Source organism: Piliocolobus tephrosceles, chromosome 14 (genome assembly GCF_002776525.5).
Source record: "Piliocolobus tephrosceles isolate RC106 chromosome 14, ASM277652v3, whole genome shotgun sequence".
Classification (NCBI taxonomy): domain Eukaryota; kingdom Metazoa; phylum Chordata; class Mammalia; order Primates; family Cercopithecidae; genus Piliocolobus; species Piliocolobus tephrosceles.
Genome location: NC_045447.1, coordinates 42,384,910 through 42,401,599, shown reverse-complemented (window position 1 = coordinate 42,401,599; position 16,690 = coordinate 42,384,910). Strand labels below are relative to the sequence as shown.

The window sequence follows — 16,690 nt, the reverse complement described above, 5'->3', positions numbered from 1 at the left end:
TGAGGTCAGGAGTTCAAGACCAGCCTGACCAACATGGTGAAACCCCATCTCTACTACCAAAAAAAAAAAAAAAAACAAAAATTAGCTGGGCATGGTGGTGCACACCTGTAATCCCAGCTGCTCTGGAGGCTGAGGCAGGAGAATTGCTTGAACTTGGGAGGCAGAGGTTGCAGTGAGCCAAGATCATGCCATTGCACTCCAGCCTGGGCGACAGAGCGGGACTCTGTCTCAAAAAACAAAACAAAACACCATTATAGAAGAGATTCACTGTGGAAAATCCAGAAAACACAAATCCAAAATAAACAAAAAGAAGGTAAAAACCTGCCATTTCATCACCGCAGATACTGGTTAATCACAATTCGGCACAGTGCCTTTCTATATTTTTCCCACATACATGCGTACAAGCATGTGACATATGGTTACCGACTGGGCTGAACTTTGTAATCTGATTTTATTACAATCATGGCTCATTTTGAATGTTGTGATTATTTTTCTCCTGAATACCATCTCCAAATGTTTCCTGAGTACCTATCCTGTGCCAGGCCCTCTGGGGTGTTGAGACCGAAAGACACGTTCCCAAAGGAACCCTCAGCCAAGAAAGGTTCCTAGCAGATGACAAATCATTTCACACTACAACCCTGAGGGTCAAAATCGGATGTTAGATGGCAAATTTAGAAAGCAAGGTCCCAGGGTTTATGTACCTAGATTTCTTCCTGGGGGTTTTCTAGTAAAAACTGGAAAATCTGCTAGACAAATTCTAGAAGAGCTATAACATTTTATGCACCTCAGTTTTAAACCTAGAAACAAAAACTGGGTGACATTTTACAAAACAGAGAGAGGCTCTATCACTTCCAAGGGACAACTGAACAGCCGGCCACCCTAGCCAAGCTGGGACCTTAGGGAGGAAGGACACTGCATAGGCCTTTCCTCTAATCTCCAACCTAAACGTCCTTGTACTTTGCTGTTGCTTTCCCATAACTTCCCCAGTTTTCTGCTCTCAAAAATCTTATCATCTGAAGTCCTCCTCAACTGACCCCTCCTCCAGGAAGACTTCCAAGATGCCCCTAGACAGGCTTACTTTCTTCCTCCCTCACTCTGTCCTCTGCCACACCTCTGTCCATCACAGTACTTCCCTACCATCCTGTCTCCTTGTCTAGACTGTGAGCTTAGAGTCTGATGTGTCTTTGTCTCCTCACCCAGCTGACAGCCCAGGGCACGATAAGAGCTCAGTGGTGAAAACCGTGCTGTTGGCTTGTCTATAAGCCCTGCCCTGAAAGCCTGTGCTTAAAATGTGGCAGGGTGATCTCCAAGATGCCTGAGGCCATAAGCAGAATGTGGATTTTCCAAAGGAAATGGCAAAAATAAAATAAAATTAAAATTAAAAAATGGTTTTAATTAAAGCATTTGTAATAAGCTGGCTTTGTCAAACCCAATTGTTTCTGATATTCCTCTTGGGTGAAATAATCTTTAAAAAGATAAAGAAAAAAAAGCAAAGCATTATTAAAAGTGGCAGAACACACTCGTGCTGGAAGGAGGATGGAGGCTGCTCACACGGGAGCTTCCTAGAGAAGGGCAGGCGCAAGACACGGGCCCGTGGATGGAACGGCCTCTGCTCCAGCAGAGGGCAAGGGCGCGTGCGTGCTAGCGTGCCGCACACACAACAAAACCTCATTTTATAGCCCTAACATTTGAACTGCGGGAGCGAAGACGAGGGCTATAAAATTTGACATCTGATTTTATAAATCTGCCTCAAGTACTGACGACGTCTGTAGAGAAAATGAGAGAAGAAAATACAGTGCTTATGGGGCTCCAAAGGGTGATAACCCTGGGGTGGGAGCTGGGACATCTAGGGGCTCTACCAGCAGCCTTCCACAGGACCTCAGGAAGGTCCTCTTCCCTCTCTGTGCCTCAGTTGACCCCATGTGAATGCCAGGGTCTTGACCTGGATGATCCAACTCCCTTTGCGGTCTGACTGCCCAAAGGTCTGGGGAACAGTCAGGCCCTGCCTTAACACTGGGATTTTACCGTGTGAAGTTAGTGGCATCAAGCCCCACCAAATGCCTCTAGGTAAGGGCCAATCATGTTTCCCGTGGGGCCTTTGCATCACTTACCCAGCTATCAGTAAAATAAGCCCCTACAGCACAAAGACTCTGCAAACAACCGCACCTGCATCTGTGCAGCCTCTCAGAGTTTACGAGAGTCTCCACTGCCATTGCAAATCTGGGCCTCAGGGCTGAGAGGCTGAGACGGGAAGTGACTTATTGGTGACCTCCTGGCTGGTGGTAATGGTGGGATTCAGGCTATGATCCCTGGGCTCCTGGTCACAGCCTTCCTCTCCATGTAGCCACCCTTTCACTGATGGCAGATGTGATGTCTATAGCTGTCCTCGTGGCCTTCCCTGCAGCACCCTGTATGCTTTCTCCCAAGTCGCCAACCAACTCATTCCCAGATGGTTTTTGCAAAAATATTGTTAAATAATTCAAATTAACAAGATGTTAGAAATGTGATTGGAAAGAAATGTTTTTCTCATTTGGAGAGACCACCCAGTGCCTCAGAAAGCAACTGTCCTGGGGCACAAGAGGTTTCCTGGAGATGGACGGGCAGTTGGAATGCTTCCCCGGTGGCGGAGCTGCACAGGCAGATTTATGTGGGCTGATATGAGACAATTAAAAACCGGCTGGAAATATAATCGGGGCTGCTCAGATGCTGGAGAAGACCAAGGAGCTCCGGTAAAACAAAGGGCAATGCTGCATCCCTGGCTCAGAGGGGAAACACAGCAGGCCAGGGAGGGAACCCCAGCCTATTGACGGGCATGTCTGGCACTGCCAGGTTGGGGGGTGGTGCACTGGGCTGTGAACTGGCAGAGTGAGGTAGAATGAGTGCAGGCACCTCTTGCCTCTGGGTTTTAGGCGGCAGTGGGAAGGGGGAAGCTGAGCTGCGGGGAGTCTGTTTTCCTGGGTCTTTTCCAGGTCTACATTGCAGCCGGGAATGCCACCATCCACCCAGCTGCTCCGAAATCTGGATGTGGTCCTTGACTCCTCACTCCTCCTCCCTCTCATCAATTCTACCTTCATACGCCTCTCCTTTGTACTCCCATTGCCCTAGTCCTTCACTCCTGATCTGTCACACACCCAGGGCCAGATAGGGCTTCCTAAACTTCTCTCTCGCCAGCTATGTAGGCCGCCTGCCACTGGCCCCTCTGAATTGGCCTTGGTCTCCTACTTTGCTACCAGATAGTCTCAGCATCATCAGCCTAGCACCTGGGTGCAAACGGAGAACTTCTAAGCTTAGCTGGAGCAAATGGCTGAGAAGGGTCAAGAAAGAACAGTGGTCTAGGAGCTGGGCAGGGTCAGCCTCTGCCCCTCCCTGACAACATGGCCTTAGGTTTCTAAGCCCCTTTGAGCCTCTGTTTCCTCTTCTGTAAAGTAGGAGCAATGAGTTGTGCTTTCTTCACAGCTGCTTGAGGGCTGGACCCAGAGAAGAAACTAGACTCCTCCAGTTGGGTTATGGATGCTGACACTGTTTGCTTATAGCCAGACAGAACCAGTCCCTCTGGTTTCAGGTCTCTGGGCTTTCTCTGTGTCACCACTGCCTGGGAAAATGTGTCTGAGAAATGTTGGGCAAGGAGCTCACGGTCACAGGTGCTGTCAGAAAATCCAGCTTAGGTCCAGAGACGGGGTTGGCCATTGCCTGGACTTCTCAGTGCCTGCTAGAGAGGAATGGGGGTGTTTCTACTCCGAGAGACCCCACAAGGTAGAAAGAGACCTTGAGCTGTGTTGCAATCTCATTTCTTTAATGCATTAACTGTGATGTAATGTGAACAACAGTCTCTCTCTCTCTTTTTTTTTTTCTTTTTTTGAGACGGAGTCTCGCTCTGTCGCCCAGGCTGGAGCGCAGTGGCGCGATCTCGGCTCACTGCAAACTCCGCCTCCCAGGTTCATGCCGTTCTCCTGCCTCAGCCTCCAGAGTAGCTGGGACTACAGGCGCCCGGCTAATTTTTTTGTATTTATAGTAGACACAGGGTTTCACCGTGTTAGCCAGGATGGTCTCCATCTCCTGACCCTGTGATCCGCCTGCCTCGGCCTCCCAAAGTGCTGGGATTACAGGCGTGAGCCACCATGCCTGGCAAGTTTCTTTATCTGTAAAAATGATGGCAATGGTTGCTACTCTTCTCAAACATACTATCACAGTGTGAAAGCTGGCTATTCCCAAATATCAGGCCCTATGCTGGGCATGCTGACCCATATCACCTCACTCACACGTTACAGCAGCCCAGAGAGCGTGGCGTGGCAGGATTTACACCTGCTGTGTTAGAGAGTAAACAAAGGGCTCAGAGAATAGGCAGAACTCAAACTAGGGTCTGTCTGAACCCCTCAGAAAGAAGGGTGCAAATCATGGTGACTAGTCTGGGATCCTGTAACTTGTCAGAGGCAGAGCTAGGATTTGAACCCAGGTCTCCTGGGCATAAGCCCAGGGCTGTTCCTACACTCCCCATTCTCATTGCACCAGAATCACCAAAGCACCACGCTTGGAGTCCAGGAGAGGCGCCAGTCTAATGTTGAGGGTGGCATCCTTGGCAATGTTTTACTACCAGCAGGGCACATGTTCTCAGTAATTTCTGAATAAAGGGAAATGTCATCTAATATTCCTCACAGTGTCCTCTCGACAGTGCACTCTCTTATCCTGCAAGGCATCTGCACATTCTAAAGTTCACTGTTCTCATTTAGTCCTGGCAAAGAGCGTTTGGGGAATCTCTGTTTTGCCTACAGCAGTGGCTTCTAATTGTGGCATTTCCTTTAAACCTTTTAGAAGGAGAAAACACAAAGCACGCTAATTGAGCAGAAAGTTCATTTTTCCTCCATCAGCGCTGAAAGGACATGAAATCCTCCATGTGGTAAAAGCAAAGAGACACACCCCCTCTTCCCCCATCACCCCTGCTGCCCTGACTCAGGCTGGCTCAAATGCTGCTAGCAAACAGGGCCTGCTGGGAAAGCCAGAGGCAGGCAAGCCTCTTCCCGTCTCTGGGCCTCAGTATCTCCACTTGTTCAAGATACTGGACCAGAAAATCGAAAAAGCCTCTTTCTGTTCCCTAAACCCCAAGATTTCTGCCCAGGGTACTCCTGGAGCTGCTACCTTGACTGGCTGCTAACATGCTTCCCTATGAGATGAGGAGGCCAGACCGTAAGTTTGGAAGATGGGCAGGAGAGCTGGAGGCGCAGCAGCATGATAATGAAAAAGGATACCTGTTGAATGGTCATCATCTCCAGCTCCTGATGAGCAACCAGGAGGTCAGAGAAGTTCACTCACTCATCCAAGGTCACACCAAAGGACAACGTACAGAGTGCAAGAGAGGTGAGAGGTTCAAAAGAGGTTATCCAGGAGGAGGGGAGCCCGGATTGGACTCCAGCTCCGCGAGATTCTCTAGCATGCTTTCCAGCTATAGCCACATAAAATCTAGAACCCATCATCGTAAAGGAGAGTGGATATGGGCACAGATGGAGACTTCCAGGTTGAACCCAGACAATTCGCAATGCACTGGGCCACATCGAGCTCTTTCCCCAACAACCTGTGGCTTTCTGAGGTCTAAAATAAAGACACTTGAGCTACCACTGATAGAGCACTCACTATATGCTGGGGCATATGCTAAGCACTTCACATATATTGTCTCTTCATTAATACACCTGTGAAACCCATTTTATAGATGAGAAAACCGAGGCTCAGAGATGTTCAGTATGTGGCAGAGCTGGGTTTCAAGAGCCTAAACCAAGATACAGAGCCATTGTCTTCACCGCTGTGCAGAGCTCCCTCTGTTGGGGGAGCCATGGGGCACACGGCCAGGAGCTCAGGGCTCCTGCAACCACAGCTGAGCAGTGTGGGGCGCCCGGGGCAAGCAGTACTGCACCCGAGCTGCACACACCTGCCTTCCCTGAAGTCTGCTCTTAAAAGGCTTCATCACCCCTGCAGGGGCCTGGCTGGGGAATACAGAGACGGACTAAGTCCAGGTATTCTGGGGCTGTGCAGGGAACTCAATAATGGCCAGGGAGTTCCCACTGTGGCTTTGCAGGGACTGCCCTGGTGGTTCACACATGGGGGCAGGCAACCACCATGGAGCTAAGTGTCTGGAGTCTCAGATGTTAACCCAACAAGGGGATGCTTGGACGGCAGAAGGAAGTGGAGACTTGCTTCCTGCTGACAGATGAGGGGAGAGCAACCTTTCCTCATATCCCCACTCCCACCGCCCTCCTCAAACCTTTATTATTTCTTGCTCCTAGCTGTCAGCAGCAACAAACTAAGATTAATCACTTGCCTGCCTGGACCCAGACATGCCTACTGTTTGAAAACTCTCCCGTTCGCTATATTAATCAATGAAGGGACAGACAAAAGAAAAACAACCCTAACTGCCATGCGCCTCCCAGTGCCCCTCAGCTCTTCTTGGCCCTGTTACACCCGCCCAACCTCCTCTGGAGCTGCAGGAGGCATTTGCTGGCTGAAGACTAAGTACCCAGCAGTCAACACAAGCCCGGCTGCTCTAAGCCGGATACAAATAGATGTCATGAAGCAATCTGAAGGGCAGGAGGCATGTTCTTGATAATGTCCTGCTCCTCCTCCCCTCCTCAGAGGAGATGGGACGTTCCTGCCATCCTTGGACTAACAGGAAAGTGGTCTAGTCATGGAACCCTTAAACTGGAAGCAAGTTTATTTATCAGACCCCAGACCCTCATTTTTTCGATGCAAGTGGAGAAGACACTTCCCCAAGTCACCCAGTACAGCAGGGACAGCCTGGACGCACGCACCCAGGGCTCTGTCCATTCTGCTGCTTCCACGGTGATTTCTGAAGGCTCTGGAAAAGCTGGGAGAAGCAGAGACTGGTATATACTGAGCACCATCTGTGTGTAGGGCTTACCTGCCAAGCCTTACTTCTTGCTGAGGCAAGCGTCCCGTGATACTCAGGAAGGTGCAGTACCTTGCCTAGCATCGGGTATGGGCAAAGAGATGGAAGCGGGACTTGGATTCAGTTATCTGACTGCAGAGCCTGTTTTCCCTCTCCATCTTGAAAAGGGCTGCCTCGGTCTCCTGGGAGGCCTGCCCACGTGCTGTTCACCTTCTGGACTCCTATAACAGGCCCCTCCCCAGCTCTCGGTCTATGCCAGTTCGCGTGGCATGTGTAGGGACGTGGAGGGGAAGGGGGGATCATTGAGGGGATGGGGAGGCAGAAGCTGTGTCCCTCCTCACCAGTACTCACGGGCCCCCTAGTTCACTCATGGTTCTAGAACACAGCCCTGACAATAGCATTGCATCCTGCTTCAAACCTTCAGGACTCCCTGCTGCCTCACAGGTGAAGCCCCAACCCCTCCACCTGGTGATCAGGGCTACACCTCACTTGGGCTCAGATGAATGTGTCATTTGTTGTTCCGCACTGCCCTGTCTCTGGGCCCACCCTCTCTGCAGCTTGCCTTTTCTCCCCTGTCCATGGGTCCAAGACTTGTTCATCCTTCACATTCCCCTTCCTGGTTCCTTCCCTCTTTCATAGCCTGGAACCTTTCACAGAAAGAGTACTTTCTACTTTGGGCAGCCCTGAACACATTCTCCGTGAGTTATAGCTGTAAGTGTCTTCCCTTCCTCGTCAGGCTTTGAGCTCCTGCAGGGCTGCAGCTCATTCAGTAACTGACACTGGACGGGGCAGAGCTCACGGGCTGGGCCGGGGAGGCTGTGAACAACCAAGTGCCACAGCATGATGGAAACAGGCCAGACCCCAGAGGCGCCTCCTTAGGTCACGTTTGCAAGAGGCCGGGCAATCTGCCTTCGGGGATTAGAAAGCCAAAGGTCCCTCCGTGAGGACTGTATGCGGCCGTTACCCCCACTGGCTTTGGGACTCTCACCACCTCAACCGAGCAGGGGCTGGGTCCTTGTTAAAGCTGCTGCCTGCAGAGGCCTCAGAGATGCCACTCAGTGCCCCTTTCCCATGGGTCACACAGGATCCCTGCTCCATGAGGGCAGAGCCTGCCCAGCAGAACTGGAGGCCACAGCACTCACCCTGCCTCCCTCTGCCTGCCCCTGGCTACAAGCCCCCTAGTCTTTGAAGTCCTTCCTTCATCTTGTCCACATTCCTTTGCAAAAACTCACCAAAGTAGAACTCGGGATGACTTATTCGCAGGCCAAAGTGCCTGAAGAGCCTTTTAATGAGATTTTTTTCAAGGCTTTTCACCCCTTTCCTCCACTGCCAGCCTTTCCAGAGACAGGAAACTGTGTTAAGAGTTTGACATTTTCTTGCCAATTTCTCAGCTCAACCCTTTGCTCCCTGAGGCTGGAGTAAGAGTACCCAGGGGCCAGTGGTGGGCGCCAGGTCAATGAGTTGGCAGGCAGCCAAGGGGGAGAGTTCTGCAGGCAGGAAGGGGTAAGGAAAGTGTTCAAGAGTAATTAGGCAGAATCGCTGAAGACGATTCACAGGTGGGGGCCCCCTGCCATGGAGGGGGCTCCGAGATGTGATGAGGCGTGCGCCGGCACCACCGTGGGTCACTGCAAGTGCAGAAAGTTGGGGGGTGGGATGCAGACAGGTGGCAGCTTGGGCTGGTCGAGGGACCTGTCTGGTCACCACAGTGGGAAGCTGTCACCATCTCTGTGGTCAGTGGTCAGCTCCCAGCCAGGCAGCCTTACATCAACCCCGAGTCCCTTCTGGGGGTTAATTTCCCCACCCAGGAAGCAAACGGATTGGAGTAAACGGGCCTCAAACACTTCCAGGTTTGACATCGGAAGACCTTTCGACTGAGTGTAAGGAATGCCGGGAGGAGATGGGAGGACATGGCTGGGAGCCCCATGGCCTCCACTCCAGTCTTGGCTCTGCTGTGGACCCTGGCAGGCATTCAGCTTCTCCCAGCCTAAGATGAAGAAGAACATGCCTCGCAGCAGGACCCCGGTGAGTGCACCCTGCACATCAGTGGCCCTATCACTGAGAACTGCATCTTAACTCTTCTGGGAGCCCCTGAGACCCGCCAAGGCTCTCCTGCACCTCCATGTCTCTGCCTGGGCCGTCCCCTCTACTTGAGCTGCCCTGCTAGCCATCCCTGTCTGGGGAACACCTGGCTTCTCTTGAAGGCTCATGTGCAGCCTTCTCCCTGCAGCTTCTCCTGACTCTGTGGCAGGGACTGCCCACCCACACGCCAGCTCTGGGCTCCCAAGATCCCCTGTGCAGACCTGGGTACAACAAGACACACGTTGGCCTGGCCAGGCTGAGCCCCTGGAGGCTGGGCCTGACTGTTCTCACCTCTGGACTCTCTCTGAGGCCCAGCCCAGTGGCTGGTACAGAGGTTTCTGAAAATATCTGCTGAGGGAAGGGTGGACGGGGTGTCCTCTGAGGCTGAACTCCCCCAGATGCTTTCTTCACCCTAGAACACCCTCAGGGCAGGACAAGCTCACATGAAAATGGCCAGAGGTGGATAACCAGCATAGCTGGAATTCCAATGTCAATTTGCACCAAGCTCCTGACAGTGTCAGGAATGCCATTCCCCACCCACCCCTGCCAGGCAGGCCGTGAGTATCTGAACAGGCCCCTCACTTGGTGGCTGACAACGATGGTGCCTGCTCCAGGCAGCCAGCACATGCAGTACCAGGACAGTTCCCCTTGTGGTTGAGGTGATTCTTTCCAGGATATTGCTCCCCAGCCAGCAGTGGGACTGGTCATCGGGAGCTGGGGCTCCTCTGGGAAGCAAGTTCATCTCCCCTGAGTGGGTTACCTGGCTCGGCCATAGAAGGCCTAGCCCAGCCCACCTCCCCAGTTCTGGCATTCTTCAGGGGAAAGCTGGGCAGGTGAGAACACCCCTGGTCTTTGGAGGTGGTGATCTAATGCCTCTAGATCTGCATGCAAAACTAGACTCTCACCTCTAGCTCCTTTGGGTGCAGATCAGTCACCCAAATGACAGTTCCTGATAATGAGGTCCACGGGATGGGTGCAGGAAGGCAAACACAGAGTCTGATGGTAGAGGCTGCTGGGCTGCCTTCCCAGTTTCCCTCCACCTCCTCCCCTCACCTGGGAGGTGCAGGTGGTCCAGCCCACAGATGGGGACATGGGGAGAGTTAGAGAATCCCTGATGTCATTGGTGGAGGTGGCCTTAGAGCCCATCAAAGCCCAACTCCCCACAGGACAGATGTAGGGCAAGAAACTTACCCCAGGGTCACACAGGGAGCAGCAAGTGGCAGGACAGGACTCCCATCCAGAATTCTGGACAATGGGTCCTTCCTGTGGCTCTTAAAAATGGACTTCAATCAAACCGCAGGGCTGACCCCAGGAAGCAGGGGCAGGGTAATGGGAATCACACTAGATAACACTGACACGGCGCTGGCTGGGCTGGGGATGCTGTCTGTCAGTAGCTCATTGCCATACCCAGTACACAGATGGCCAAGGCCATAAGGCCAGTGAGTGCAGGAAGCCAGGCATGAGGCCCGTCCCCTGCCTTCCCCACCAAACGCAGCCGGGCCCTTGGGACTACATGCCTACGCTGTGAGGGTAGAATCAACGTGTCGTCAAGGGTGGTCCTACCTCTAGGGAATGGCACACCCCAGTGAGGAGGGGAAACGATGCTCCCGGCCCTCTGGGCCCCGCTGTGAGCTGGCATCTGGGCCTGCTTTTACAACTGAGGGTGCACTGCATAGAGGATTGAGAATTCTGCAGGAGACAGCTGGTGCTATTACTTCTGCCACTGGGTCTAGGTTCCTTGTGTGCTCCCTGGTTGGGACCTCAGCCCTGGCATATCCTGGGTACTCAATAGGCTGCTGTTCCCTTGAAGGCAGGTCTGCAATGGAGTCACCACAGGGCCCCAGTGCCAGCCAGGCAGGCCCTCAGTTCAGGGGCTCAGCACTTCCTCACCTCTGCCTGGATGAACATGAAGCTGGAGCAGCTGACGGGGCTCTGGCCCTCCAGGATGAATGGCCAGGCTGGGCACAGAGTGCTCTGTCCAGTTCTCCCTGATCCTTTCGTGGAGTCCCCTCCAAGCCAGGCCCCCAGCCACGGGATTCCAGGAGGAATGAGGTTCACTGAGGAACTCAGAGACACATGAGGAGGGAGACAGAGTAACAACCCCAAATGACCAGTGCCCCAGAGGGTCCCTGGAGCACTGAGGAAGCCCAGTACGCAGGGAAGGCCGGTGACACTGAGTCCTGTCGCTGATGCCACCTGCTTCCTTTACCTCTCACAGCCCAGAAGAGTGCCACTCACCTCGATGGCACCATCAGCACGCCTGGTGACATGCACACTCCCCTGCCACTGCCCTCTCCTCAGTCCAATTCCGTTCCTCCGGTTTTGGCCACTTCCTGCCCAGCCCCAGAGGCAGTTTAGCACATTGAACTTTCTTTGGCTGCCATAACCAATCCGATTCTTTCAATCATCAGGTCTGATGGGAGACAATGAATTACGCAGGCATCAGCAGCCTGGAGAAGAGCAAAGTACCTATTTCTTGTTTGTGTGGAGTGCCCTACCCGCTGGCTAGAAGTTCCCTCTGCATCTTCTCTGGTTAGGCGGTGGTCCAGCCTTTGGTCTTATTCCCCCAGTGATGACAGGCTCACTACCTTGAGGCCACTTGGGTAGCTCTAATTCTTGATCTTCTCTGGCTGTTAGGAAATTTTTCCTCTTGCAGAGCTGGAATCTGTCTATCCATCATCTGCCCAGAAGTCCCTAATCTGCTCATTGGTTCCCTCTGCCCCGACAGTCCTTGAGAGACACATGGTCCCCGCCCCGTGTCCACATGCTCTCTCTTCTCTAGGTGGACTCCCAGAGCCTGTGTGCCATGCCCTGCCCGCCTCTGCCCGTGCCTGCCGCCCTCCTGACTCTGCAGTTTGTCATTGTCCCTCTCAGGGCAAAGCCCAGAAGATGCGGGGGGAGGAGTCAGTCATCAGCAGAGAACACAGGCCAGTTTCATCTTCCTTGGTTTTACTGAAGCCTCTGTCTACACAGCCGGCATGTGTGTGGGCTCTCCTGACAGCCATGTCCCCGCAGACCTGCTCTCCCTCCCATGGCCTCTAACAGCGGTAACTGGGACAGAGAGGATGCCAGGCAGAGGGCTTCACTGCTTCTGGGGGGTCTGTGGGTCTGTGCTGGCTGAAGAGCCTGGGTTTACACCCCAATTATGTCACCAGCTCTCTATGTGTCCTTGGCAAATCTGTCCTTTCTCTGGGCCTCAGTTTTTCTGCAAAATGGGTTAGACATTCTTTTGGGTCCCGTCCAGCTATAGCACCCACCTAAAACACCCTTTTCTTATTTTTGGGCCTGCCCAGCCTGACGGAAAAGCCTCACAGATCAGAAAGACCTGAGAGTTTCCAAAGCTGCGACAGGCAGTAACACCAGCTCTTCCCAGCACTCCTCCTAGACTTTGTGCGAACCCAAACTCAGGCCCACCCAAACTGCAAGCCAGAGGACTAGGAAAGGGTCATGCTCACAGTGGCAGAGAGTTACGGGCTGGTCACAAGTCTTGGCCCAGCCACTTGGGCCAGTCACACCCCCCTCCGTGAGCCTGTTTACTCATCTGCAAACTGGGGACAATATGTTCCTCAAAGAAATCAAAGGACCGTCGTGGGCTCAGAGAGGGGGATGAGGCATGCTAGGAGCTTCGTACCACCCCGGCTCACAGCAGATGTGAAAGCTATTCTCGGATAGTTAATATAAAATCCTAGGAAAAGGCCCCTCGTCTTCTGGGAGGGCAGCAACGGCAAACATAAAAACTCCTCTGCATCCCAGGAGAATAGGATCAAATTGAAAAACCCAGGCTTGAAATAACATGTGCTGGCAAGTTTCCCAGGGGACACTGGCGGGTCTTTCCGCCACAGGCACAGTGGCCAACCATGCTCGCAGAGGCTGCCGAGGGCTGGGGGTGCTCGGGGCGGCACTCACCTCAGGGAGAGGGAGTAGTCATGCTTGCTGGTCTGGCTGTTCCGCACAAGGTAGCTACACTCCTTGCAGAGTCGCAGCAGGTTCTCAGCATCTCCTCTGCTGATGGCTCCATGATACCATCTGTGGAAAGGGCAGAGAGCAGTCAGAGCCCAGCACGATGGGATTCCCATGGCCCTAACCTGCCTTGGGAGGCTCAGCACCCACAGGGAGCCTCCCTACACAAGCAGGCATGCCCTGGTTCATTCCATGGGTATCCACTGCCCACCTGCTGCTGCCGGGTCCTGGGGAGAGCACAGCAAACAAAACCCAGTCTCTTTTCACGGGAAGCTTATGCTCTGGTGCAGGGAGTCAGGCCACAGACATTCAAGTCATCACAGAGCACACAGTGTGAGGACAGGCACCATGGAGATGAAGTGGCATAGGGTCCTGTGGCTGGGGGCTAGTGGGGGACTATTTCAGGCAGGGTGGCCAGGGAAGCCTTTTCAAGGTGCGGTGGCTCATGCCTGTAATCCCAGCACTTTGGGAGGCCGAGGCGGGTGGATCACCTGAGGTCAGGAGTTCAAAACCAGCCTGGCTAACATGGCGAAACCCCATCTCTACTAAAAATACAAAAATTAGCCGGGCTTGGTGGTGGGCGCCTGTAATCCCAGTTACTTAGGAGGCTGAGCCTGGAGAATCACTTGAACCCGGGAGGCAGAGGTTGCAGTGAGTTGAGATTGCACCGCTGCACTCCAGCCTGGAAGACAGAGCAAGACTCGTCTCAAAAAAAAAAAAAAAAAAGAAAAGAAAAGAAAAAAAAAGAAGAAAGAAAAAAAGTGACAAAGTGACATTTCAGTGTAGACCTGCAGGAGGGGAGGAGGGAAGCCAGAGAGGAGCTCTCTTGGTAGACAAATCAGCAGCGAAGGCCAAGGCAGAAAACTGCCTAGAGTGCTCTGGAAAGAGCCAGGGGCCAGCCTGGATAGACAGAGGCAACAAGGGGAAAGGGTTGGCAAGAGGTCTGGAAATAGGGCTGCAGCAGGGGCTTTTCTCTGTTTGAGCAACATGGAAACCATCAGAGGGTGCTGACAGGAGGGCCACGCTCTGACTCAGGGATGTGTGCAGAGACATGGATGGTGGGCAGTGACGTAGTTGTCCGTGCTCCTGCCAGATGGCTCTAGCACCACTTGGGCATGTGGGAATCCCAGCATTACTGCTCCCAGACACCCAACATGCCAGAGGAGGGCAGGTGGCAGAATCTGAGGAGAGGAGTGCCATGCAGAGGGCCCGACTCATCCTCCATCTCCCATCAGAGGAGGAAATGGGCGCAATAATTTTCTTTCTTTCTTATGAGACAGGGTCTCACCCTGTCACCCAGGCTGGAGTGCCGTGGTGCGATCATAGTTCACTGCTCTCTCAAACTCCAGGGCTCAAGCAATCCTCCCGTCTCAGCCTCCAGAGTAGCTGGGACTATAGGTGCGTGCCACCACACCTGGCTATTTTAAAATCTTTTCTAGAGACAGGGTCTTACTATGTTGCCCAGGCTAATCTCGAATTCCTGAGCTCAAGTGACCCTCCCACCTCACCTCCCAAAGTGCCAGGATTACAGGAGTGAGCCATTGCATCTGGCCTGATGTTCCTTTTGTGTGTGTGTTTCCTTTTTTTTTTGTTTTTAGAGACAGGTTTTCACTCTGTTGCCCTGACTGACGTGCAGTGGTGTGATCATGGCTCACTGCAGCCTTAAACTCCTGAGCTCAAAGGATCCCCCTGCTTCGGCCTCCCAAGTAGTGGGACTATAGGCACGCACCACCATGCCTGGCTCACTGATTTTCACGGCTGGAAGAACTGATGGTAAAATTGCAGGGCAAGAATAAAGATCCTCATTGCCCATGAGTGGACACACTCAAAATACATTCCTGTTTACATGATGGTCTCTGTGGGGCAGTGGAGGGGGTGAGACTCAGCTATGAGAAGCAGAGGCACTGAGCAGTACCATGACTGGAGTGTGCTTTGTCCACAGAGACATGGATGCTGCTCCAAATGGTGGCTCTGCTGCCCACTGGCCAGGCAAGCCGCTGACCAGGTGGCTTCTATTATGGGAGGATCATGCCAACCTCTCTTGGGTTGTGAGAATGTAACAAGTGGCCCCACAGGAAGGGCTAACGTAGAGCCTGATGTGGGACGAGTCTTAACTGATGGCAGCTGCAGCATTAGTAGAAAGAGACTGCCCTCGCAGACCACGTGGTGACATCCCCATCTACAATGGTTGCAGGCCCCTGTCCATCCAGAGGCTGCATTTTACATTTCCAGGTGCAAGTGGGGATGCTGCCTCCCGGTGCCTGTCTCAGAGTGTCCTGCAAACCGTGCCCCTGAGAGTTCCAGCACTGACATTCTCCTCAGAGAAAAACCCACATCGCCCATCCCCGTGCAATTCCCCCCACTCACAAGGCAGAGCTCAACAGTTAGTAGCAGTGGCCACAGCAAAATTAAAACCCTAAGAGAGAAAATCAACTTTAAAGTCAAGGACTGGAGAGTAAATGTGAGTGTCCTTGTCCAGTGGGAATGTGGCCAAGCGGTGGATGGTCCAGGCGGTGGCCACCAAGCTGGACATCCGGAGGACAGACCTTCCAGGGGAGAAGGCAGGAAGAGCATGCAGACCACAGACCCCGTTCTTTCTAAAGGTACAGAGAAATATGTAAAGAGGAACGTGAAGTTGGGGGATGCATGGGTTGCCACAATTAAAACACCACAAGTAAAACATTTCCCGAGACATGAAGGCCCATGTTATGCTTTAGAAAGGCTACATGGCTGTAATCAGGAGAAACAAAGACAGCACTGACTTTGGAAGTAAGAGTTAACAGGTTTGGGAAGGCTGTCCTCTGGGAGATTTCACTGTGTAACACACCCTCAGTGAACGGACAAAAACGTTTTATTAGAAAAACAAGTCCCAGCCATTTGAAGCTGAGCCGTCCTCAGGGAAAGGCCTAGAAGTGGTCCCTGGGGAGGTGCTGCCTGCCATCCACCCTCCCTAAGCTCAGGAGCAAGCCCTGCTCTGACGGGGGGCATGGCCTCTGGATTCTTGTTAAGGGGAATCCGGGTGGTTAACACGATAAGCTACTAGTCCCTTCCCTGACCGCTCCACACAGAGGCAAGGGCAGGGGACAAGGGGCTGAGGAACAAAGGAGAGAAGGAGCAGAGGGTGCTGGATCTGGGGGCCAGGCCGGCACTGGCCAGCCTGTCAGCAGGAGGCTGGAGACCAGGAGTCAGGCTGGGCTGGGCGATCCTGTGGGGGGCTATGGCCAACTGTTGGGCCCACATAGGCCTTGCTTCACCTGGAAAGATAATCCAGGCAGGAGGTCATCTCAGGGATGGGCTGGACCTCATGCGGTTGGCCAGTCAGGTCAGAACCAGGGGAATTAGGGAGACTCAACTTTCGTCCCTCACCCCAGCCAATACCCATGAGCTCATACAGTATTTACTCACCACTCACTATATCCTTGATCTCATGGGGCTGACGGAGGGAGAGAGAGAGTCAACAGAGACACAGGAAACAATTCCAGATAGTGACGAGGGCTATGCAGGCATCCTGGGGTTACGATAAGGCAGTGACTGGGGTTGGGTGAGATGCCTGCTTAGAAATGAATGGACAGGGGAGGCCCCTGAGGAGATGACATGTGGCCTGAGAACATGAGAAGGAGCCAATCGTGAAGAGCTAAAGAAAACATCTTCTCTGCAAAAAAGGCAGCAAGTGCAAAAGTCCTGAGGTAGGAATGCGCTTGGTGCTCACACAGCAGAAAGGCGGCAAGAACGGCCCAGGCACTGTCAGCAGCGGGCAGG

The 16,690-nt window shown here is 53.0% G+C and overlaps 1 protein-coding gene and 1 non-coding gene across 2 annotated transcripts in view; both read right to left on the bottom strand.

The window, feature by feature from the left end:
* The window catches only part of SHB (SH2 domain containing adaptor protein B), a 147,079-nt gene that overhangs the window by 15,019 nt on the left and 115,370 nt on the right, over window positions 1–16,690 (bottom strand). The window contains exon 5 of the mRNA XM_023203137.2: window positions 12,878–12,997. Coding sequence (XP_023058905.1) covers window positions 12,878–12,997 — 120 coding nt within the window. The remainder of the gene's footprint in view (window positions 1–12,877; window positions 12,998–16,690) is intronic.
* LOC111536858 lies at window positions 716–777 on the bottom strand. The gene has a single exon (XR_002729837.1). It is a non-coding gene; the product is annotated as a U7 small nuclear RNA (small nuclear RNA).